General features: G+C 37.7%; 1 protein-coding gene across 1 annotated transcript; it reads left to right on the top strand.

The window, feature by feature from the left end:
• Positions 1 to 6,908: 6,908 nt before the first annotated feature.
• LOC117328029 (acyl-coenzyme A synthetase ACSM3, mitochondrial-like) lies at positions 6,909 to 26,258 on the top strand. Its single transcript, XM_033885355.1, has 17 exons — positions 6,909 to 6,957; positions 7,755 to 8,080; positions 8,975 to 9,075; positions 9,393 to 9,505; positions 10,570 to 10,688; positions 10,806 to 10,867; positions 11,614 to 11,668; positions 12,415 to 12,536; positions 13,083 to 13,239; positions 13,365 to 13,493; positions 14,185 to 14,259; positions 14,731 to 14,811; positions 21,657 to 21,758; positions 21,885 to 22,012; positions 22,449 to 22,548; positions 22,873 to 22,992; positions 23,689 to 26,258. Exons 2-17 carry the CDS (start codon positions 7,796 to 7,798, stop codon positions 23,782 to 23,784), a joined length of 1,845 nt encoding a protein of 614 aa, XP_033741246.1. The 5' UTR covers positions 6,909 to 6,957; positions 7,755 to 7,795; the 3' UTR covers positions 23,785 to 26,258.
• The last annotated feature ends 623 nt before the right edge of the window (positions 26,259 to 26,881 follow it).

Genomic DNA, 26,881 nt, shown 5'->3' with positions numbered 1-26,881 from the left:
AGTTATGATTATCCCATATATATTCAACTGACGAAGGAAGACAACTTTATGACTGGTGCCTGACCGGGCCTCGAACTCACGATCTACGACACTTAATGCCTAGCCAGAAGTACACGCAGCTTATACAATTATTATTGCAGGACAGCATTATCACATCAAAAAAGAGAAAAAATATCTCAACTGTTCTTCCGATCCCGTCTTCGGCGTTCATTTTCTATAGAAATTCTATAGAAACAAGTACTTATTGTAATGGGAAACCATGACAGAAGTCCCCCAAAAGCCCCCGCAGTCGTACCATTATGTTCGGCATCCCTCAATATCCCTATATACCAAATTTCATTGAAATCAAACAACATTTAAATTTCGACCAATCAGAAGCTTTGTATGGTTGCTATGGTAGCGAACCCCATTCAGTTGATTTTGCAGTCCCCTAATACCCCTACATACAAAATGTACAAAATTTCATCAAAATCTGACAATATGTAAATTTGGACAAATCAGAGGCAAGGAAATGGCAGCCATTTTGTTAAAAAAGTGAAAACGAGGTTACGAGAGTGACCGGTGTGCCATGATGTACCTACATATGTACCAAATTTTATCAAAATTGGACAATATGTAAATTTGGACCAATCAGAGACCAGGAATTGGCAGCCATTTTGTTAAAAAGTGAAAGCGAGCTTAGGCGAGTGACCGATGTCCCATGATGTACCCTGGAATTGGCAGCCATTTTGTTAAAAAGTGAAAGTGAGGTTACGAGAGTGATTTAAGCATTGAACTGTTTTTATATGGTATTTATGATCTATTTGAATGCCAGAGCTTTGCAAGCAAACAAAATAATGTGCGTTAGCTTATATTTACATTCCTTTTACTTTTTTTTATTTTTTAAATGCTATAATTCATATTTAAAATTCATAATTCCCGCCATTACCGACAGTCAGCAGATTTTTGTCAGTCGTTGGAACAGCCGGAACATGGTCGCGTGATTTTTGGCAAACAAAATAGTACATGCAATTTTTTTTAAAAACTTCAATTTTTTTGATCATTTTATTATCAACGTAAAGCGCAAATGACATATCTTTATAACAAATAATGTAGACAAAATAATTAGTCGTTAAACTTAATTATCGTAGTATAGATATTGTAGTTCCGGTTTGTGTTGTATTAATACGCTCATAGGTGTAGCGCGTGATGGATGGCATTTAAACGTACATCAATACCAGAGCTCTCAAACAGACTATATAGTGACAATGCCAGGCAAATGTAAATATATACGAGTATATTCTAAATTCTATAAAAATCGGACAATATCTAAATTTCGACCAATCAGAAGCCTCCGTATGGTTGCTATGACAACAAAATGCATTCAGTTGATTTTGCAGTGCCCTAATATATCAACATATCAAATTATATCAAAATCAGACAATATCTAAATTTCGACCAATCAGAGGCCAGGAAAAAGCCGGCAATTTTTCAATCTAGAAACGGAAGTTGCAGTAATGTTTTAAGTGTCATGAGACACCTTAATACCAAACTTCATGAAATAAAAGTTATAAGGAAAATATAAGGGAAGCTGGCCTAGAACCCTAGCATACACCATAGAAATAGAAAAATTTTCAAATTTCAAAAAATCAGTAGCCGCGACAGCCATCTTTGATTTCGGGAAAAAATATACCTACAAGTGTATCAAAATAATCTTCACATGTTCATCTTCATTCCCACCAAGTTTCATTTCAGTGCAACCAATGGTTATAGAGTTATAGCCCTTTACATTTTAGCCAATTAGGGACTCTGGTGGCCATATTAGAAGTCAGATCGAAAATCGAAAAATAAATAGTGAGGTGCACAACTTCAGATTGCCATCTATGTTCACGCAAAGTTTCATTTCAATCCGACTTACAGTGTTCGAGAAACGCGTCGGACAAAACTTAAGAATAATAAAAGAAACGGAGTAAAAACAATAAGTCCCCAAGCTTTGTTTGAAGTTTGGGGGACTTAATTATCGTTGACCGGGTGTAAAATTCATCGACACAGTGTAAGCACCGGCGCCCGGTCAGTACGATTGAACCCGGTGTTATATACCGCTGACAAATGGCACAGTGATGGTCGGCCCGATCTCCTGACATGATCTGTATCTGTATCGTTACGTCGCTGGTCCCAGTTCTGGTTTTTACGCGACGGAGAGAGAGAGAGGGCAATGCCTTTATTGGCACTGCTTTGATAGGGATACTTTGAATCCCTCGACTGTTTTGGCGCACACTTATGAAGAAAGAGTTTTTGTAAAGATTTGTTGTGTTGTTGTATATGGTTTATTGTTGTTGGTTGCATGTGTCCACAATGTTTGTTGATATAAAGTTGCCAAAGTTTCGTGGTGTTCTGATGGCTCTTTTAGGTCTAGATTTTTGTAGGAAATCAGATGATGGTATGGCTGGTACCAACCCCTCGACAATTTTGAACATATAGATGAGGCGTTGTGCTGTTTTTCTTCATTGGAGTGATGGTAAATCCAAATCTTTTAGCATTTTTGTCACGCATCCTTCTTCTCGGCTGGAGGAATTTTTATTTATAAACCGGGCTGCCTGTCTTTGTATTCTCTCTAGCTTCTCAATTTCTGGTTTGGTATATGGGTCCCAGACGATAGATCTATATTCCATAATTGATCTTACAAGCGAGATGTTTTGTTTATTGTTGGTTTTTTGTTGGTTTTTTTTTTTTGCAGTTTTTGTTGCAGTGGCGTAGATTGCGTCTTAGGAAGCCTAATGTTGAGTTTGCTTTCTTTGTTACGTTTTTAATGTGAGTACTCCATTTGAGGTCTTCTGAGATTTGTAGGCCGAGATACGGGTTGTTTTGTACTTGTTGGATGATGTGCCCGTTCCGTGTATAGAATTTTAGGCTCTTGTATTTTATGCTGAGTATGTAACGCTTCTTTGCATTAAATGTCATCCCCCAAGTTTCTGCCCAGTTTTCAAGGTTGTTTTTTTATGTCGTTTTGTAGTGTCACATTGTTCGAAAAGGTTATTTTTGCCTCCACTGTAATAAAACTCTCTTCGAATTTATGACAAGTGCTGATCCTCCTCCCTTTTACAAATCAATTTGTTATTTGACATGTTACCTCCATGCTGTAGAGCTCTATTTGCTGCATTGTCTCATTCTAAACGCGTGTACCAAATAAAAACCAGCAAGACAAATGTGTGGCGATAAATTGGCTCACTTTTTAGGAGTGACCGCAATGATTTTATCTTATTTTCATTCTTTTATGTTGATAATGATAATTGAAAAGATTTTGATTATTACTAGTATTTCTTTGAATTCTTTGTATGAATAACACCTTATACAGCAAAGGTGAGCGGAAGATAGATTAGTCGGCCAAAATGACAATATATAATTGATATATATTGTCATCCGCTGTTCATGTAAAGTAGGTAGTCGTCTGCAAAAAGTCGGACAGATGATTTAACTGTGTCTGGTAAGTTGTTGACAGAGGAATAACAACGGCCCGAGGACTGTTCCTTGGGGGACACCTGAGTCGACCGTGACCTCTTCTGATTGTTCCCCTTCTAGGACGACGCGCATCTTTCTGTTGGTTAAGAATGTTGTTAACCAGGTATGGATTGGTCCTCTGATCCCGTAATGGTCCTGTTTGTACAGCAGTTTGTTATGGGGTACTGTGTCAAATGCTTTTGAAATGTCCAAAATTGCTACATCTACCTGGTTTCCTGCCTCGTATGCTTTTGTGAAGTCATCGAGTGTTGTTAGCAGCTGTGTTTGGCATGAGTACCCTGATCGAAAGCCGTGGTTTAATGATGTCAAGACCTTGTTTTTTTCTAGATGTTTTAGAATATGCTTGCATACGATGTGTTCCAGGATCATGCATGCGACAGATGTTAGGGAGACCGGTGTGTAGTTTTCAGTGGAGTGTTTGTCTCCCTTTTTGAAATATTTGCATTTAGCCTATCTGATGGTAGTTCGCCTGTACTGATGGATTTTTGGTATATTGATGTAAGTCCTGGTGCAAGTTGTTCTGCTCATTCATTGAGTATTTTGTTGGTTATTTTATCTGGGCCTGAAGTTTTTGTTGGATTTATTTTCTTGAGAAGTTTTGCGACTCCTTCCACAGTTATAGCCAAGTCTGGGATACTTTGTTTGGTCTTGCTTTTCATCTCGGGGAGTTCTCCGGTATTTTTGGTGTTGAATACATATTTAAATTAGTTGATTAGTATTTCCGCTTTGCCTTTGCTATCATTTATGAGAGTGCCCTTTTGCTTTAGTGGAGCTACACCGAGTTCACATAGAAGGGTCTAGAGTTGTATTTTTTTCTAATCCTTCTGATATGGTGTTGTTGACATATGTCCACTCGACTTTTCGAATTGTCCGTTTGCATTCTTTTTGGTGATGGCGGTAGTTATTCCATTTATTGGTCTTTTTGGTTTGTTTGTACAATGGTGATTTCTTTTGTAGCATTTTTTTTCACCTTGTGGTTTATCCATGGAGTGTTTCTGTTGGACTTCATCATTCTAGATGGTACATTATTGTATGTGCTTATCAACTTTGGCTTCAAGCTCCTTTTTAAATTCATTCCATAGCTGTTCTGTTGTTTGCCCTCTTTGTTCATGTAGTTTGATATCTCCTGATACTTTAGTTAGGTATTTCTTTAGTTCATCCCAGTTTTCTTTGACGTAGATATAGCACTTTCGTGGTCTCGAGACTTGGTAGCATAGCTTAGTCTCAAGGTCGGTGACAATCATATCATGATCTGATATGCCTGGTGCATTTGTTGATGATTTAACCAAGGTGGTGTTGTTGAATATTAGGTCCAGGAGGTTACTTTCTCTGGTAGGTTCAGAGTGAACTTGAGCCATTTTGGCTGATGTTGTGATATTGATAAGTTGTGTACTTCCTTGTATTTGGTCTGGTTGTTTGCTGTAAGTGTTTCCCATTCGATGTGCGGGCTGTTGAAATCACATGTGAGCACCACTTGTTTGTGCTTCTGTTCTGTGATTTTGGCTTGTGACTTTTATAGTTCTCTTATATGTTCCATGTTCCTGTGAGGCATATAGAAGGTAGCTATGAGTATTTCTTTGTTTCCCCTGGCTTGAATTTTGACCCATTCTAGTTCACAGTTGGTGATTAGTTCCGGTTGTTCTGTCGATACTGCTGTTGTAGATCAAAATGTATACATGCATATCTAATTATTAACATGCCATGTGTACACATTTTATAAATATTCATCACTACGACAGGGAATTCAAAGATTTGAATTTCCTGTCGTATTTATACTGTGATGAACACACATACTCTCATTTTGATGAAGAAGTCTTTAAATTGAAAATATCGTGTACATGTACGTATTTTTTCATCGGGATCAATCGTGAGTTTGATATAAAAACAGAAGGCGCTGCACGTGCATACATGGAACAACTATATAAATTATTTGTCTCAGTGTTCATTTTACTTGAAACACGCAACGGAGACAATCGTGTGACGTCATCCCATATATCATTTGTGACGTCACGATGGTGTTACATATATTTCACGTGTCCGACGATATACATGACGTAGGCGTATTTCATGGTAGACCCGTTATTTAATTTGTAACGGATTTTTTTCGGGTCTTTGTCTACCGAGTATTTACTGCACTCGTTGGCACCATTTATCATCGGTACACCGGATATAGCTATTCACGAAGCGAGCGCAATAAAATGTGAGGTGACAAGAGGTAAGAAAACAATTGTTTTTACTGATCTAACGTAGAATTGCTGGCCCCATCTCGGCCTCATAGCTTTAGGAAACATTCAAGTAACATGGAAAGTATTCAACGGGAAACCATTCAATTTTCTTTTTATTGCATTTTATATACTTTAAAACAAAATTAAAAACATTGAAAAAAAGTGCGGGAATCAGTAACATAATTCATGACGTCATCTCTTTAAGTAAGGTTACTCCACGTCAACATGACCAACGCAATATTAAGCGTAATATTAAGTTTGTTTCTGTTATCGGAAAATCTGTGCATGAAAAGCTAACGTCAAATTAGTATTTTGTCAATAACTAGTCTGAATATTTCAGATAAAAAGCAAAATAACCAATTTATTTATCTTCGCTTCGATTGAAAAAACCGACAAGATTCAATGAGGTGAATACAAATTTAAGGCTCGCTCTGATTGGTCAAAAACGAAAAACTTATATTTTTCCTGCAAAACTTATATTTTCACTGTGGTACAACATAAAGGTTAGACTATACAGGAGGTCAGACTACAAAAGTTTTATTAGTTTGATAATTTTTTCTATTTCATTGACAAAAATGAAATTAAAGATATATTTCACTGGTACAACAGAATATCTCGATTTTCCACTCGTGCCTCTCACTCGTGAAAATATCGATATTCTGTTATACTCGTGACATATATGTTATATTAAACGGGAAACCATTCAATATCTTCTACATATAACATAACAATGATAATATATGTGACCTAATGATAACATAAGATACATGTATATAACATAATGATAAAACATCAATGTATTTCGAACTGTTATATACAATGTAGATTTGAAACATCGCTGATGAACCATTGGCAACAATGGAGTGCAATGAGATACTCTGACGCACAGAGCGTCAGCACAGCACAGGTACTTTGTTACAATCTAGGTTATATCAGAGACATATATATATAATGTCTCTGGTTATATACCCGTCTCGGTGACTGCATCGGAAGGTACCGGAATCAGCCGATTGCTGTAGTCAGATTGGTAATTATACATACGAACTGTATCTCGGTAGATTTATATTGCGATATTGTTATTTTGCATTTTAATGAACACAGATACAGTTATGTTCATCCATGGGCAAATATATTATCTGCAATAGGAAAGCACACTGATTGAAGTGACGGTCTATTGAGAACGGGGTAAACTATAAAAAGCTACTTTCACTTTGACTTCGTCAGGTTTATAGCGGTTTGTTACATGTACTTGCTCAGTGTTTATTGTTACGAGTGTATTATTTCTCTGACTTCAGGAACAACTACGTGTACTATATGTATATGCATGTATAAGATGTTATGAACCTAGTGAGAGGACACTTATAATCTTTAAAACTTAGTGATGTACTGTACACCATGTTTACTCCATCCCAATTTATAACCTGCATCTGTAATGTTTGTTTGTTGTATAATATACGTACCATGGGGTCTAAATGTCAATATTCAAATCGTATACTCGATATGTAACGCTGTCACATTCATGATTGATAATAATAATGTTTGATTTTGTAATTGGTTATTTCAATACAAATCTGTACATTAAGTATTTGTATAACCAGCTGTTTTTGCTGTACATGTACATATGCATGCATGAATAATAGCATCGTGGCACCCACATCTAATTTCGAAAACCTTCTGGATTTCTTATCACAATAGGGTATTGCGAAATTGTCCCTGGGTGCAAGGTTGGAATGATAGAAGTGAATTTTGGTGTTAGCGGCGGAATTGTGCATATCTGTTATTAACCCGAGTTTCCTCTGGCCCTGATACCATGTCTGGTGCCCTGATACCATGTCTGGTGTACATATAGGGCCCCATACTTTTCTTCAGACAATTAATGTCCAAGTTGGTCTGATCTATCAAAGAACACGATATCATTTCTCTACACATCAATGTGCTTTACCTCATCATGTGAGTTTGATCTTAGTTAGGTCAAGGTCACTTTAGGTAATGTGTACATGGTGATGAGATTTTGTTTGTATATTTATTCAGATAGACCTGGTAGGTTGTAGATTCATGTTCCCACAATCAACATGAGGCTAGTAGCACTGGCTCTATGTACACAGCCATGTTTGAGGGCTCTGCTTCCATGTGTGGGCACATCTGTAGTCAGACGGACGAGTCACAACAAAAGGTCAGTGCCACTGTTGGCTGGTCATGGTTATAGAAATTATGGAAGTCATGCAGACACACCAGAACGATTTGAGGATTACGAATGGCACAGGAAGTGGATGGAAAGTGAGTCCAAGAAAGAAAATCTCCCAGAGTACTATAATTTTGCTCGAGATGCGATAGACAGATGGGCAGCCCTAGAACAGGTAAGGAAGTGTAAATAAAATAGGCAAAAACATATTTATAAAAATTATTTTCTTACACTGTGTAAAATGTCCAGATGGTATGCTGTTACAATATAGGTGTAAGAAGGAAACACTAGAGTAAAAGGCTCACTAGTCTAACTTGTAGGGAGTGATGTAAACCAGTTACTAACTAAAGACATCCCTCTGGTCTGACCTGTATATCGTACCACAGTCAATAAACTATAGCTGATCTCCTGTCTAGTCCAACCCCTCTATAGTCCGACGTTTTTGTCAAGTCTGCCTCCTGTCTAGCCTGACCTGTGTCTTGAACTACAGTTATTAAACTTTATTCTGACGCTCTGTCTACTCTGACCTTTATGTTGTACCAAAATCGTTAAACTGTAGTTGACCTGTCTAGTATGACCGTTTAATATGTTGTACCACAGTTATTGAACTGTAGCTGAGCTCCTGTATAGTCCGAGCTCCTGTATAGTCCAAGCTCCTGTGTAGTCTGAGCTCCTGTATAGTCCGAGCTCCTGTATAGTCTGAGCTCCTGTATAGTCTGACCTCCTGTCTAGTCTTTACTTTGTACCACAGTTATTGAACTGTAGCTGACCTCTTAACTAGTCTGACCTCCTGTAAAGTCTACTGCCTGTATAGTCTGACGTGTCTATTCTGACCTCAAGTGTAGTCTGCCACCTGTATAGTCTGACCTCCTGTATAGTCTGACCTCATGTATACTCTGCTACCTGTATAGCCTGAGCTCCTGTTTAGTCTGACCTGTGTAGTCTGACCTCCAGTATAGTCTGACATCCTGTATAGTCTGACCTGTGTCTTGTACTACAGTTATTAGACTATATTCCAATATCCTGTCTAGTCTGACATCCTGTCTAGTCTGACCAGTATATTTTTTAGACAGGAGTAAGACAGCTGTCCAACCCTGCCTTGTGGATTACAAATGATGATGGGGAGGACCAAACATGGAGCTTCCAGGATCTGTCTATTCTATCAAAGAGGTATGGAATAGCCTTAACTGATGACAGGAGACCAGTTACCTTGGTTATGAAGGTATGGTACATATGTAAGTAGATTATACCAGAAGCTATTGATACATGTTTAGAGTATGGTGATAAAATTTACTGTCCAGCACTTGATAGTATATTTGAATTAGCTGGATGTTCTAATAATCAACCTGGTTCATGTAGAAAAAGAGGGAGTCATTTCCCAGACAACAGAACACCAAGTGTACAGTCACGTATCTAGAATGACATGTGGGGTAAGTTAGTAACTTATAATTCTGTTAAAGAAGCCATATACATGATTTTTTTTTTAGGACAGCCAATGTTCTTATTCACAAATGTGGCCTTGACCCCGGAGATAAACTCATCCTTATTCTTCCACGAGTCCCAGAGTGGTGGTTCGTCAATATTGCAGCAATAAGAGCAGGTAACTTTGCATGTCCTAACTATTGGGAGTTTTCTGTGATTGATTATTAATGCCTTTACACCTTTATATATGTATATGATGATGCATTCTCTGGTGTATATACCACACTATTTACATGTAATCCTATACCCTTCACAGTTAAAAATTAATATATTTACACTTGTAAAGTGTTGTCACTATATAACAATACCAGACCGATTTGTTTACCATTCTTGCATGGAAACATTGACCTTTGAACTTGCGTATGAAAATATGACAGGGTACGGGAACTACTTTCGTCAAGCACATGACTTTACAATTTAAGTTACAAAGGGTTATTTTTTAATTTGAAAATGTATAAAAATAACATGTTTGACAATATTAAATATGATAATCTATCAAAATGTTTTTGTTATTTATGTTAATATCATTTTAAAAAAACAGAACTATTTTTTACCGCGGAAAAAAAAGTCTCAATTTGTTGTGAAGCGTCACCATTGGCTGTTCTAATAATTGACTCCTCCCACTGTGTCCGACTTTTATATGATTTTTTTTATTTACAAAGAAAAAATATTGTAATCACAAAGACTTATAGAAACAACATCTGTAAGTGTAAATATAGGGATTTGGTTTCACTTTTATGTTAACCATGCTTTTATGGAGCAATTCCTCTAAGAATATATTATAAATGGGGCGCTGGTGCGCCCCATAGAATATATTCTTAGAGGAATTGCTCCATAAAAGCATGGTTAACATAAAAGTGAAATCAAATCCCTATATAGTATCCTAAATCTATCATATAATAAAGTCCATGGAGGTTGATATACATGTAGCTTAGACTGAAAGGGTGGGCCTATTACCAGACATGGGTGGGCCTATTACCAAACATGGGTGGGCCTATTACCAAACATGGGTGGGCCTATAACCAGACAATAGTGGGCCTACTAACAGACATTGGTGGGCCTATCAACAGACATGGGTGGGCCTATTACCAGACAGTGGTCGGCCTATTACCAGACAGGGGTCGGCCTATTACCAAACATGTGATTATATTGTTGGCTGATACAGAACTTCATTATCCACAGGTTTGATATTGAGTGCAGGTACAGTTTTACTGCGACCAAACGACATCAAACACCGTGTCCAGTTGTCAGGGGCCAAATGTATCATAGCAGATCGTCTGTCTGTGGACAACATAGACAAGGTCAGACACCATATGTAACATGTACTCTAAGGTCAACATGATTATCTCCCTTTGATATAATACAGCTCAAGGTAACTGATGACAATGACTAATGCTTATCTCTATTATTTTCTCCAGATTGCTGACCAATGTCCTTCTTTGAAATCCAAAGTTTTTGTCGGCAGTAAGTCGGAAACAAGGTAGATACGCAAGATAAATACATGTAGTTGGTACAACAGACCCCTTGAGTGTCGGTATGCTTATATAGTTACCACACTTTCAATTGATAACAATATCCCTCTAAAACATTATTTCCTCTTCACATGAGATTTTATATACATGAACTATATATTATTATCATTTTATATTTTGTGATATTGTCATTTCTCGTCGAAAAATCAGTGACCAATGAGGACACTTTCGTAATGTTTACAAACTAAGACTAAATAGATCTTAAAATGTATCTCTCTCTGATTAGGATAACTTTATATACATACAATGTATCCAGTATACTTATACTTTCACTTTATATGAGATCAGTGTTGATTTTATTACCAATGTCTGACATGTATAATGTTATAATCCAAAACATACTTCCTAAGTTATGATTTCATGGACAATGCTATCACTTTGTGCAATATAGAGCACATTCTCTACATGAGAACCTGGGTGTTTTATCATAGATCTGACTAATTCATATTTCACAGAAGATTATATTTAGAATATTCCCAATGTGATCATAATGTTGACCATAAAAGTTTTTTGCGGAAGATATATATGTGGAGGGTATTCACTTGTCAGTTACATTAAGATGTGTATTCCCTTTAGTAGTTTTAACAATAGTAATTGTGTCTCTCTGTATCTTCATTGTAATAAAATGACTTAAACTGTGGTTAAGAGATTGAAGCTTTTTGTTTTAAAATATCAATATGTTGTATTCCAATAGGCCTGGTTGGCTGAACTTTGAGGATGTACTATCTAAAGCCAGCGATGAATTTCAGGTAAGAACATTAGTTAATTAATCAGTAGGACAATTGTTTAACACAAACAGGAGTTATTTGTTGCCCACTTTTTATTTATCACATACTTTGTGGGTACATAGTGTATAGAAATGTATGTTTCATCATTATCTCAGCTATAGTATATACTTCTGTCATATGTCCCTCATATTTGTGGTCTACTCCACAAAAAAGACCGAACACCTTAGTCATCATGTTCCAGACAATGGCTAACACCCGCATGAAATCAATGATTCTGTATGTCATGCCCAGAAAATATACGAAAAAGTTCATGTTCTTTAAATTTAAATGTCATCTTCCTTCTGATCTTCTGACAAAGTGTCTGGAATCTGGTTTTCACTTTCAGGGGTCCATATTTGTCTTTTAAGTGTTATGCTAGAAACACATATTCTCAATACTTTGTCATCTTGAAATTGACATCTTCATACTGTGTCCATGGTGACATGGTCCAGTAACCCTGATATCATCATCTCACAATATGTTCTGGAGTAGACAATAGTTTTTCTCATCAAACCTGATTGGGAAATAGTCTTTATGGTCTAGCTTTGCATTAGAGAGAATATCCCTTTGGCCTGAGTGGTAGAATAGTGGGCTAGTGAGATTGGGGTCCCAGGTTCAGAGACATTACTCCTGAGTGGTAGAATAGTGGGCTAGTGAGATTGGGGTCCCAGGTTCAGAGACACTATTCCTGTAACATGTTTATATTGTCTTTATTTTATCAATTGTAGACAGTTAACTCTAAATTTGACGATCCTATGACTGTGTTTTTCACGAGTGGGACAACAGGGACTCCCAAGATGGCACAGCACACCCACGGGAGCTATGGTTATGGCAACATCATTACAGCAAGGTAATTTCCTGTCAAACATCGTACACCTGATAGCTCCTTATCTATATATCTTACATAACAGAATAAGGGATTTCCTTCTGTATCCTGCTATCAAGGACACCCGAAGACCAATATTATTTTGCTGATCTCACTTGCTATAGACCATTTCTTGCTGATAAAGCATTGGACAATTCAACTTCAGGTGAAGATCATAGGTTCAATCCCTACCTGGTACTGTTCTCGGGAAACTGAGATCTGTCCTGTTCTGTCCTTGTGTCATTCGACAGGACCCTGTACCCAAATCACACGGGATAGCAAGTACTTGGCCTCCTGTATGTTGTTCAGTGAGGTACATGTATAGCCACCAGCTACTACATGGAGACCCCTACTTTAAAATTACCATGGCTATTCACAGAGCAATGTAATCTGCAAGAATATACGCCTGTCATCAGATGACATTGGACAATGTGAAATGAATTAATGAATTAATTTCAGCGAAATGGTATTTTATAATGCATCATCATAACATAAACTTGAGTTCCAACATCAATTCCATTATCTATATAGGTACTTCCTACAGTCAACAGAACACGATGTGGTGTGGAATATGTCTGACACAGGGTGGGCCAAGTCGGCCTGGAGTAGTCTGTTTGCCCCCTGGTTACGAGGCTCCTGTGTGTTTGCCCACCACACAGACAAATTTGACCCAGAGTTAACACTCAAGGTAAGGCAGGGTAGAAGGGAAATACTTGTAAACTAGTGGTTCAACAAAAAATTACTTTTCACGTTAAATAAAATCTGTATTTCTGACATCTGGTAGAATTAACAGACAGTGAGAATGTGTTGTAGATCCTGGATACAAAGCCAGCCATCAGTGTGTTTTGTGCTGCTCCGACCGCTGTAAGGTTCCTAGTCCAGCAGGCACTCAGTCAGTATAAACACGGAAAGCTTCACTGTGTCAGTGCTGGGGAGCCTTTGGTTTGTACCTAACTTTATACTTAATGTTGTAGTGAATTAGATTTATCAAGTACTAACTAACTGTACCTCAGTTCATTGTTCATTCATTGATTCTGTGCAGAATATTTGGTGACACTATAATGTATAATAGTTATAATTCAGGTGATTGCAAGCAATTCCTAGTCCCTCACCTTCCAAAACATAAGTATAAGTATAAGAAGTACCAAATAGCAATATAGAAAATAAACTTAAAACCACAACTCTATACTGTACACATACATGTATGTATGAATTTTCACAGTTGAAGATTGTTACCATTATTTCTCTGAAAGTCCTAAATGGATCTTTTCTCTAACTTTATGCATATACAATGTATTTCCCATGGTCCCTAGGTGTACATGTTTAATATAAGACTGATCAGAAAACAGGATGGCTGCCAGGAGTGAGTGGCAGCCATTTTGAATTTTAACAGTTGATATTCTTTACCTCTATTCTCATGAAGCTTTTCACAGATCTTTCTCAAATTTCATCTTTAAGTTCTTCTTGATTTTTAATTCAGAGAAAAACAGGAAGGTGAGAAAAGTATATAAAATATTGGTCTTACACAATGATATAGATTTTATAGATATGGGTTTATATATGAATATATTGTTATACACACAGAAGTTTAATGAACCAAGCTGTAAAATTAATGTATTTGTGTGTGATATAGAACCCCGAGCTGCTGGAGGAGTGGAAATCTGGGACTGGACTAGACTTGTACGAGGGCTATGGTCAGACAGAAACGGTACAACTAATTATTCTCTATCATATATAACTTTGATAGTTTTTGTAACTGCCCTTAGGAATTATTAATCCTCCATTAAACAAAATATTGATGAACAAAACTACACACTTTATATTAAACATGTTTCAGGGATCAAAATTTGATGTTACTGTTAATATTGAAAATCTTGATGTGAAAATCTCAAAATTTATAAATTAAGCCAATATGAAAACACTTCAAGCAATTACAGTACATGTATTTCAGGTAGTAAAAGTCATTGTTACTATATCTAAAGAAAATATAAAATTTGTTATAATTCTGATACTTAACAGATTAGAAGAGACTTACTCCCCCTGATGAGGTAGATTTGATATATCAAAAGATCTAGGCATCTATAAACCTAACTTACTCAGGGACAGACTACTTTGTGATGATTTAATGACATGTTTGATATTTCGGTACTATCAATCAAACCTAACATGTGATTTACAGACATTTTTGTGTGGCACATATCCTATAATGGAGAACAGGCCAGGATCAATGGGGAAAGCTGCTCCAGGGATTGACCTCAGGGTATGTTTATTTTTTATTGTTACCAGATTTATCCCACCATCAACAGCTGGGGTCAATTTACAAGTATAAAATTTAGATGTATACTTGTAGTAGATGGTGGCAACCTGAAGGTAGATAACTAGTATAACTTACATGTTCAGAGAAGACTGTACTTGGGGATAAGCTGTTGGGTATCAAGGATACATGCATCTAGTTTGTAAGGGACATCTAGTATGTAGGAGACATCTAGTATGTAGGGACATCTAGTATGTAGGAGACATCTAGTTTGTAGGGGACATCCAGTATGTAGGGGACATCTAGTATGTAGGAGACATCTAGTATGTAGGAGACATCTATTATGTAGGGACATCTAGTATGTAGGAGACATCTAGTATGTAGGGACATCTAGTATGTAGGGGACATCTAGTATGTAGGGACATCTAGTATGTAGGGGACATCTAGTATGTAGGGGACATCTAGTATTTAGGAGACATCTAGTATGTAGGAGACATCTAGTATGTAGGAGACATCTAGTATGTAGGAGACATCTAGTATATAGGGGACATCTAGTATGTAGGGGACATCTAGTTTGTAGGAGACATCTAGTATGTAGGAGACATCTAGTATGTAGGAGACATCTAGTATGTAGGGGACATCTAGTTTGTAGGAGACATCTAGTATGTAGGAGACATCTAGTATGTACGGACATCTAGTATGTAGGAAACATCTAGTATGTAGGGGACATCTAGTATGTAGGGGACATCTAGTATGTAGGAGACATCTAGTATGTAGGAGACATCTAGTATGTAGGGACATCTAGTATGTAGGGGACATCTAGATTGTATGGGACATATAGTATGTAGGGGACATCTAGTATGTAGGGGACATCTAGATTGTATGGGACATATAGTATGTAGGGGACATCTAGTATGTAGGAGACATCTAGTATGTAGGGGACATCTAGTTTGTAGGGGACATCTAGTATGTAGGGGACATCTAGATTGTAGGGGACATCTAGTATGTAGGGGACATCTAGATTGTAGGGGACATCTAGATTGTAGGGAACATCTAGTATGTAGGGACATCTAGTATGTAGGGGACATCTAGATTGTATGGGACATCTAGTATGTAGGGGACATCTAGTATGTAGGAGACATCTAGTATGTAGGGGACATCTAGTTTGTAGGGGACATCTAGTATGTAGGGGACATCTAGATTGTAGGGGACATCTAGATTGTAGGGGACATCTAGTATGTAGGGGACATCTAGATTGTAGGGGACATCTAGATTGTAGGAGACATCTAGTATGTAGGGACATCTAGTATGTAGGGGACATCTAGATTGTATGGGACATCTAGTATGTAGGGGACATCTAGTATGTAGGGGACATCTAGTATGTACTGAACATCTAGTATGTAGTGAACATCTAGTATGTAGGGGACATCTAGTATGTAGGAGACCTCTAGTATGTAGGGGACATCTAGTATGTAGGAGACATCTAGTATGTAGGGGACATCTAGTTTGTAGGGGACATCTAGTATGTAGGGGACATCTAGATTGTAGGGGACATCTAGATTGTAGGGGACATCTAGATTGTAGGAGACATCTAGTATGTAGGGGACATCTAGTATGTAGGGGACATCTAGTATGTAGGAGACATCTAGTATGTAGGGGACATCTAGTTTGTAGGGGACATCTAGTATGTAGGGGACATCTAGATTGTAGGGGACATCTAGATTGTAGGGGACATCTAGATTGTAGGGGACATCTGGTATGTAGGGGACATCTAGATTGTAGGGGACATCTAGTATGTAGGAGACATATAGTTTATAGGGAACATCTAGTATGTAGGGGACATCTAGTATGTAGGGGACATCTAGTTTGTAGGGGACATCTAGTATGTAGGAGACATCTAGTATGTAGGGGACATCTAGTATGTAGGGGACATCTAGTTTATAGGGGACATCTAGTTTGTAGGACACATATAGTTTATAGGGAACATCTAGATTGTAGGGGACATCTATTATGTAGGAGACATCTAGTATGTAGGGGACATCTTGATTGTAGGGGACATCTAGTATGTAGGAGACATCAAGTTTATAGAGAACATCTAGTATGTAGGGGACATCTAGTATGTAGGAGACATCTAGTATGTAGGGGACATCTAGTTTATAGGGGACATCTAGTTTGTAGGAGACATATAGTTTATAGGGAACATCTAGATTGTAGGGGACATCTATTATGTAGGAGACATCTAGTATGTAGGAGACATCTAGTATGTAGGGGACATCTAGTATGTAGTGAACATCTAGTATGTAGGAGACATCTAGATTGTAGGGGACATCTATTATGTAGGAGACATCTAGTATGTAGTGAACATCTAGATTGTAGGGGACATCTAGTATGTAGGGACATCTAGTATGTAGGGACATCTAGTATGTAGTGAACATCTAGTATGTAGGGGACATCTAGTATGTAGGGGACATCAAGTATGTAGGAGACATCTAGTATGTAGAGATATCTAGTATGTATGAGACATCTAGTATGTAGGGGACATCTAGTATGTAGGAGGCATCTAGTATGTAGGGGACATTTAGTATGTAGGAGACATCTAGTATGTAGGGGACTTCTAGTATGTAGGAGACATCTAGTATGTAGGAGACATCCAGTTTGTAGGGACATCTAGTTTGTAGGGGACATCTAGTATGTAGGGGACATCTAGTATGTAGGGGACATCTAGTATGTAGAGATATCTAGTATGTAGGGGACATCTAGTATGTAGAGATATCTAGTATGTAGGGGACATCTAGTATGTAGAGGACATCTAGTATGTAGGGGACATCTAGTATGTAGGAGACATCTAGTTTGTAGGGGACATCTAGTATGTAGAGATATCTAGTATGTAGGGGACATCTAGTATGTAGGAGACATCTAGTTTGTAGGGGACATCTAGTTTGTAGGGGACATCTAGTATGTAGGGGACATCTAGTATGTAGGGGACATCTAGTATGTAGAGATATCTAGTATGTAGGGGACATCAAGTATGTAGGGGACATCTAGTATGTAGGAGACATCTAGTTTATAGGAGACATCTAGTATGTAGGAGACATCTAGTATGTGGGAGACATCTAGTATGTAGGGGACATCTAGTATGTAGAGATATCTAGTATGTAGGAGACATCTAGTATGTAGGAGACATCTAGTATGTAGGGGACATCTAGTATGTAGGAGACATCTAGTATGTAGGGGACATCTAGTATGTAGGAGACATCTAGTATGTAGGGACATCTAGTATGTAGGGGACATCTAGATTGTAGGGGACATCTAGTATGTAGGAGACATCTAGTTTATAGGAGACATCTAGTATGTAGGAGACATCTAGTATGTAGGGGACATCTAGTATGTAGGAGACATCTAGTTTATAGGGGACATCTAGTATGTAGGGACATCTAGTATGTAGGGGACATCTAGTATGTAGGGGACATCTAGTATTTAGGAGACATCTAGTATGTAGGGACATCTAGTATGTAGGGGACATCTAGTATGTAGGAGACATCTAGTATGTAGGGACATCTAGTATGTGGGAGACATCTAGTATGTAGGGACATCTAGTATGTAGGGGACATCTACTATGTAGGGGACATCAAGTATGTAGGAGACATCTAGTATGTAGAGATATCTAGTATGTAGGAGACATCTAGTATTTAGGAGACATCTAGTATGTAGGGGACATCTAGCTGGTAGGAGACATCTAGTATATTATTGTATGTAGGGGACATATAGTTTATAGGGGACATCTAGTATGTACATTGTAGGGGACATCTAGTATGTAGGAGACATCTAGTTTGTAGGGGACATCTAGTTTGAAGGGGACATCTAGTATGTAGGGGACATCTAGTATGTAGGGGACATCTAGATTGTAGGGGACATCTAGTATGTAGGGGACATCTAGTTTATAGGGGACATCTAGTATGTAGGGGACATCTAGTTGATAGGGGACATCTAGTATGTAGGGACATCTAGTATGTAGGGGACATCTAGTATGTAGGGGACATCTATGTATGTAGGGGACATCTAGTTTATAGGGGACATCTAGTATGTAGGGGACATCTAGTATGTAGGGGACATCTAGTATATAGGAGACATCTAGTATGTAGGGGACATCTAGATTGTAGGGGACATCTAGGTATGTAGGGACATCTAGTATGTAGGGACATCTAGTATGTAGTGAACATCTAGTATGTAGGGGACATCTAGTATGTAGGGGACATCAAGTATGTAGGAGACATCTAGTATGTAGAGATATCTAGTATGTATGAGACATCTAGTATGTAGGGGACATCTAGTATGTAGGAGGCATCTAGTATGTAGGGGACATTTAGTATGTAGGAGACATCTAGTATGTAGGGGACTTCTAGTATGTAGGAGACATCTAGTATGTAGGAGACATCCAGTTTGTAGGGACATCTAGTTTGTAGGGGACATCTAGTATGTAGGGGACATCTAGTATGTAGGGGACATCTAGTATGTAGGGGACATTTAGTATGTAGAGATATCTAGTATGTAGGGGACATCTAGTATGTAGAGATATCTAGTATGTAGGGGACATCTAGTATGTAGAGGACATCTAGTATGTAGGGGACATCTAGTATGTAGGAGACATCTAGTTTGTAGGGGACATCTAGTATGTAGAGATATCTAGTATGTAGGGGACATCTAGTATGTAGGAGACATCTAGTTTGTAGGGGACATCTAGTTTGTAGGGGACATCTAGTATGTAGGGGACATCTAGTATGTAGGGGACATCTAGTATGTAGAGATATCTAGTATGTAGGGGACATCAAGTATGTAGGGGACATCTAGTATGTAGGAGACATCTAGTATGTAGGAGACATCTAGTATGTAGGGGACATCTAGTATGTAGAGATATCTAGTATGTAGGGGACATCTAGTATGTAGGGGACATCTAGATTGTAGGGGACATCTAGTATGTAGAGATATCTAGTATGTAGGGGACATCTAGTATGTAGGAGACATCTAGTTTATAGGAGACATCTAGTATGTAGGAGACATCTAGTATGTAGGAGACATCTAGTATGTGGGAGACATCTAGTATGTAGGGGACATCTAGTATGTAGAGATATCTAGTATGTAGGAGACATCTAGTATGTAGGAGACATCTAGTATGTAGGGGACATCTAGTATGTAGGAGACATCTAGTATGTAGGGGACATCTAGTATGTAGGAGACATCTAGTATGTAGGGACATCTAGTATGTAGGGGACATCTAGATTGTAGGGGACATCTAGTATGTAGGGGACATACAGTATGTAGGGAACATCTAGTATGTAGGGGACATCTAGTATTTAGGAGACATCTAGTATGTAGGGACATCTAGTTTGTAGGGGACATCTAGTATGTAGGAGACATCTAGTATGTAGGGACATCTAGTATGTAGGGGACATCTAGTATGTAGGGACATCTAGTATGTAGGAGACATCTAGTATGTAGGGACATCTAGTATGTAGGAGACATCTAGTATGTAGGGACATCTAGTATGTGGGAGACATCTAGTATGTAGGGACATCTAGTATGTAGGGGACATCTACTATGTAGGGGACATCAAGTATGTAGGGGACATCTAGTATGTAGGGACATCTAGTTTGTAGGGGACATCTAGTATGTAGGAGACATCTAGTATGTAGGGACATCTAGTATGTAGGAGACATCTAGTATGTAGGGACATCTAGTATGTAGGAGACATCTAGTATGTAGGGACATCTAGTATGTAGGAGACATCTAGTATGTAGGGACATCTAGTATGTGGGAGACATCTAGTATGTAGGGACATCTAGTATGTAGGGGACATCTACTATGTAGGGGACATCAAGTATGTAGGAGACATCTAGTATGTAGAGATATCTAGTATGTAGGAGACATCTAGTATTTAGGAGACATCTAGTATATAGGGGACATCTAGCTGGTAGGAGACATCTAGTATATTATTGTATGTAGGGGACATATAGTTTATAGGGGACATCTAGTATGTACATTGTAGGGGACATCTAGTATGTAGGAGACATCTAGTATGTAGAGACATCTAGTATGTAGGGACATCTAGTATGTAGGAGACATCTAGTATGTAGAGACATCTAGTATGTAGGGACATCTAGTATGTGGGAGACATCTAGTATGTAGGGACATCTAGTATGTAGGAACATCTAGTATGTAGGAGACATCTAGTATGTAGGAGACATCTAGTATGTGGGAGACATCTAGTATGTAGGGACATCTAGTATGTAGGGGACATCTAGTATGTAGGAGACATCTAGTTTGTAGGGGACATCTAGTTTGAAGGGGACATCTAGTATGTAGGGGACATCTAGTATGTAGGGGACATCTAGATTGTAGGGGACATCTAGTATGTAGGGGACATCTAGTTTATAGGGGACATCTAGTATGTAGGGGACATCTAGTTGATAGGGGACATCTAGTATGTAGGGACATCTAGTATGTAGGGGACATCTAGTATGTAGGGGACATCTATGTATGTAGGGGACATCTAGTTTATAGGGGACATCTAGTATGTAGGGGACATCTAGTATGTAGGGGACATCTAGTATATAGGAGACATCTAGTATGTAGGGGACATCTAGATTGTAGGGGACATCTAGTATGTAGGGGACATCTAGTTTGTAGGGGACATCTAGTTTGAAGGGGACAGGTTGCTTATAGAAAAAAGTTTAAGGCAAGTATTGAATTAAAAGAGCAACTGTTTAGATATATTATATTGAAATTCTCCAAAATATTTTCCTTTCATTGCTGAACTGAGGACTGAAGCTCTATATGATCTGGTTGTTTTACAGATTGTTGATGATGAAGGGGTAGAATTACCACCAAATACTGAGGGCAACATTGGAATCAATACCAACAACTACCGTCCCATCGGACTCTTCTCTGGCTATGTGGTAAGTGTTTTCATCAGTTATATAAAGTATACTGGATCTCTTATTTATAATTGGTGATCAATTGTAACACACCCTATATGCAGGGCATCTAGTTTTATGAATCCATTGCTGTGTTTTTGTTGTCAGGGAGACCCCGATCGGACAGCGTCTGTTTTTCAAGGTGGATACTACTTGACTGGGGATCGTGCTAAGATAGACGAGGATGGATATGTGTGGTTCATTGGACGTGCAGATGATGTCATCCTCACATCAGGGTAGGTAAAGAAACATAGATATACAGAATATAAATATAGAATGATTAGGGTCTAATATTTTTTCTATTAATGCTAACCAGAAGCAGACGTCTGCACTTACATGATGCATAATTCACTAATTGGTTGAATGGCTGTGCCTTATTGTACTTTGTCTATATACATACCAGATAGGGCCGTTTGAGACTTTGTCTATATATATATTGTATACATATACCAAGTAGGGCTGTAGGACTTTGTCCTTATATATACCAGATACTAGATAGGGCCGTTTGAGACTTTAAATATATACTAGATATTGCATAGGGCCATTCGAGACTTTTTATATGTACATATGTATATATACCAGATATTGGATAGGGCCGTTTGAGACATTATATATATACCAGATATTGGATAGGGCTGTTTGTGACATTGTCTATACATGTATATATAACAGATATCGGATAGGGCCATTTGAGGTGGAGAGTGCACTTATAGAACACCCCTCTGTGTTAGAGTCTGCTGTGGTCAGTAGTCCAGATCCTGTCCGTGGAGAGGTTAGTAGCCTTTGGAGGATTTCTTTTACCTTTTTTACTTTATGCATTAATGTTTTTTTTTAATGCTGAATTTTGGATATAAAAGAATCAGTTTCGATTTGTCAGGTAAATCTACAATGTGTTATTTAAGTTTTAGCTAAAAGAGAGTGTGCTGCTCAAATTACAATTTATTTGTCTACAAAATATCATTGATCTTTTTTAGAATTTTGATCCTTGATCTTAGAACAAGATGCCCTTCATGTTGTCATTTAAAGTTTGTTTTCCCAAAATGTATTAGAGATATCTGCTTTATCTTACATTAATGAACTGATATTATTGATACAGGTAGTGAAAGCTTTTGTCACATTGACTAGTGAATACCAAACTGCTGACCGAAACAAGCTGACCAAAGAACTCCAGGACCATGTTAAAACTGTGACTGCTCCATACAAGTATCCAAGGAAGGTAAGTCATCTACTCTCACTGTCCAGGGAGGTAACTTCAGTAACTACCCCTCTCCTTCTGTTAGTACCCGAAACAAATACCCATTACGGGAGCTCCAATTAAGTCCTCTCTTGGAAGTACCATATACATTTACCAAAGGGAGGTAAGTTCTCTCCTGTAAGTATCCAAGGGAGGTAAGTCCTCTTCTGTAAGTATCCAGGGGAGATAAGTCCTCTTCTGTAAGTATCCAAGGGAGATAAGTCCTCTTCTGTAAGTACCATATACAAATACCCATTAAGGGAGCTCCAAGTAATTCCTCTCTTGGAAGTACCGTATACATTTACCAAAGGGAGGTAAGTCCTCTCCTGTAAGTATCCAAGGGAGGTAAGTCCTCTTCTGGAAGTATCATGTGCAAATACCCAAGGAAGGTAAGCCTTCCTTTGTAGATACTCCATACAAATACTGCTCCATATGAATATCCAAGGGAGGTAAGTCTCCCTCTGTAATTGTCTTGTACAAATACCCAAAGTAGTTTGTCCCCTTCTGTAACTATGCCATACAAATACCTAAGGGAGGCAAGCACCCCCGTCCCCCACATTTAAAAACACCACACAATTACCCAAGATAGATAAGTTCTCTTTTATTTCTTCCCAACAAATACTCAAGGGAGGTGCATTACTGTAACACTATATTGATATACATGTGCTACATTTACAGATTGAATTTGTGGACCAGCTGCCCAAAACTGTAAGTGGAAAAATACGACGTGTGGAATTACGTGGCAAAGAATGGGACCACAAACCTGAGAACTGATGACCATTATATATTGAGGGACACATTGAGTTCTCTAGTGGTAGTGAGATGTGTGAAATGTTTCAGTTGGTGCAGATGTTATATTTCTTCATCATGGGAAAGAAAAAAGGATGAACATTAGCATTTTATACAGAATTTTAAATTAGAAGTAAGTGAATTCCAAAGTCTTAGTACATGCATACAGTATAAATACACTAGAGTTCAATATTCACAAGAGCTCAATATTCACTAGAGTTCAATATTCACAAGAGCTCAATATTCACAAGAGTTCAATATTCACAAGAGCTCAATATTCACAAGAGTTCAATATTCACAAGAGCTCAATATTCACAAGAGTTCAATATTCACAAGAGCTCAATAATCACAAGAGTTCAATATTCACAAGAGTTCAATATTCACAAGAGCTCAATATTCACAAGAGTTCAATATTCACATGAGCTCGATATTAAAAAAATTGTAGGAGCAAAAGAAGTATGGATGTTCGACTGTATGTGGAAATTAAAGGCAGTGTTGTAATTGAGAGTTGTCGATAGATTGTAAATGAGAGAGTACTGATGACTCTGTCTCATTAACCTAGAACCACCATAGAGTGATGATATTTGGCCAATAAGAAGCCCATCAAAGTTTAAAAAAGAAAATTACCTTAAGCTGTATTCTAGGTCACAGGGTTCAAATTTGTTAAAACCTTTAAAAATACTTCTTCTCATAAACCGAAAGGCCTATGATCATGATATCTGGCTGGTGGGTTCCTAGGATGAAGCCCAACAACAGTTTCAAAAAAGAAATGATCTTTACCCATGTTCATGTTCACAGGGTCAAATTTATTAAAACATTCCAACAACCGCTTCTCACAAACAAATGACTCTTATCTGGCAGGTAGGTTCCTGGGATTGAGTCCCACAAAGTTTGAAAAAAGAAATTACCATGACCTACATTCAGGGTCACAGAGGTCAAATATGTTAAATCATTAAACAGACTTCTTCACACAAACCAAAAGCCCTTTTTGATAATATTTGGCTGGTATGTTCACTTGATGTTACACAACGAAATGTGCCATAATAAATTGCCTTGTTCCATGTTCAAGGTAACAGAGGTCAAATAACTTATTCTGCTAAAGAGAAAGGTCTAGAATCAAGTTGTTTTGATTATTACTGAAAGGCAGAGAATGACCAGGTGAGAGATGCTGGTAATCTTGGGTCTATGTGACCAAACAAATATGTACAAATGTCAGGGTTTTTTATCGTGCTATTGGTGCCTCATGAATCAGTTTGTACAGAGACCTTTATATTTTATTTAGTTCTCTGGTCTAAACTCTTAACCTGTGTATATTAGTAGAGGAAACAATCTTCAAGTAACTTCATCACAATGTGAGTTAAATCAATACCTACATTTGTAGATGTTGTGATCATTTATATTTGGCTATTTTGTTTACACATCTTTTGTATACAAAATGTAGCAAGACAACATATTTTTATAATATCTACATTTACTATGCAATACAATTATTTTGTGATATGTTTTGTAAGGAGAGTTTAGATTATTTTACATAAAGGTTATGATTTCTCCATATGGCAAATGGCGACAAAATATTATACTCAGACGATACAAATATAATTTTATCTGTTGTATTCATAGACCAATAAACTGACACTTATGTAAAACAGTGAGTTGGTGTATAAGGATTTCATGTTTGATACTTACAAAAACCACTTTTTAGGTCAAGTTTTAGTGTCAAGTGACCTTGACCTACTTTAAAGTTCACAGGGGTCTAATGTGTGTAAATCTGGCAATGACTTCTTCTCAATAACCACCAGGCCCAGGCTCATTATATTGGGATAATAGCATTCTTACATGAAGGAATACCAAGTTTGTTAATCAAACCTTGATATAAGGGGGCCACGGTGGCCGAGTGGTTAAGGTGTCCCCACACTTTAACACTAACACTCCATCTCTGAGTTGCGAGTTCGAAACCTACGTGGGGCAGTTGCCAGGTACTGACCGTAGGCCGGTGGTTTTTCTCTGGGTACTCCGGCTTTCCTCCACCTCCAAAAGCTGGCACATCCTTAAATGACACTGGCTGTTAATAGGACGTTAAACAAAAACAAACCAAACCAAAACCTTGATATACATATACGAATGTACTTTCAAGGTCACAAGATGTTTTAAATCTTTTATAAAAAAAAAAATCATCTATCGGTATAGACTCCATAACTCAGGTGACCAATATTTTTTTGTTATTATTATATATACTGATTATTCTCACAATCAGAAATAGAATATGTTACTGACCACAGATTTGATAATTGTCTTTTTGCATTGTCCTTACACATACAATATATTGTCAGTTCTGGTTTTATGAACTACTACTATTATTTTACTCGTTTTTTTTTTAAATACTGTGAGTACTATATATATTATATTTGCAGCAATTTTGTAAAATAAATATACTCTTTACCAGTCTGTGGCCTTTTGTTGTCTAGCTTGATATACAGTTAAACTTGTACTATCTAGTGAGGATAAGCTCGTCATGTTTGAGTTTTAGCGGGTGGTGGACACTCTAAAAAATAAACTGATAAAAAGTGTTCATGATCTCTTGGTGAGTATAACAATTGTATTAATCTATGTAACCCTGGTAAATACTAGCCGCAATATACCGCTCGGCTAGGGAGATCTTCTCTTTAGCTCGATCGGTTGAGCGTAAGAGTAGTAAGCCAGAGGTCTCGGGTTCGATCCCTAGCGGAGGCAGTGATTTAAATTTAATTAATCCTGTGCTCTGTTACATCTACATGTATGTACATACTCCAAGGAATCACTATATCTACACTACACCACTAGGACGTCGTCTATACGGTTACAACTAACAATAAAAATCCTAAACAACTTCACACACTGGCTGCATCTGTTTATTCGTATGTTTACCATTAGTAGATTAACTCTGCTTTCGGAGTCACAGATTGGCTACAACTGTTTAACAATCAGTTTAACAAACATTTTGGCATAAGCTATATTTAAAATGTGGTCAAAAAGAACTATACATGTACTTACATTTTGAATGTTTGTCACGCCAGTAAGTCCTTTCACAAAATAATAAAAATAC

Source organism: Pecten maximus, chromosome 1, assembly GCF_902652985.1.
Source record: "Pecten maximus chromosome 1, xPecMax1.1, whole genome shotgun sequence".
Taxonomy (NCBI): domain Eukaryota; kingdom Metazoa; phylum Mollusca; class Bivalvia; order Pectinida; family Pectinidae; genus Pecten; species Pecten maximus.
The sequence above is the reverse complement of the archived record's forward strand: the minus strand, read 5'-3'. Positions and strand labels throughout refer to the sequence as shown.

Coding starts and splice junctions, on each gene's coding strand:
- LOC117328029 (XM_033885355.1), top strand. CDS start 7,796: ATGAGGCTAGTAGCACTGGCTCTATGTACACAGCCATGTTTGAGGGCT. Junction 9,076..9,392: donor CTGTCTATTCTATCAAAGAG/GTATGGAATAGC, acceptor TTTTTTTTTTAG/GACAGCCAATGTTCTTATTC. Junction 21,759..21,884: donor GACTCTTCTCTGGCTATGTG/GTAAGTGTTTTC, acceptor TTTTGTTGTCAG/GGAGACCCCGATCGGACAGC.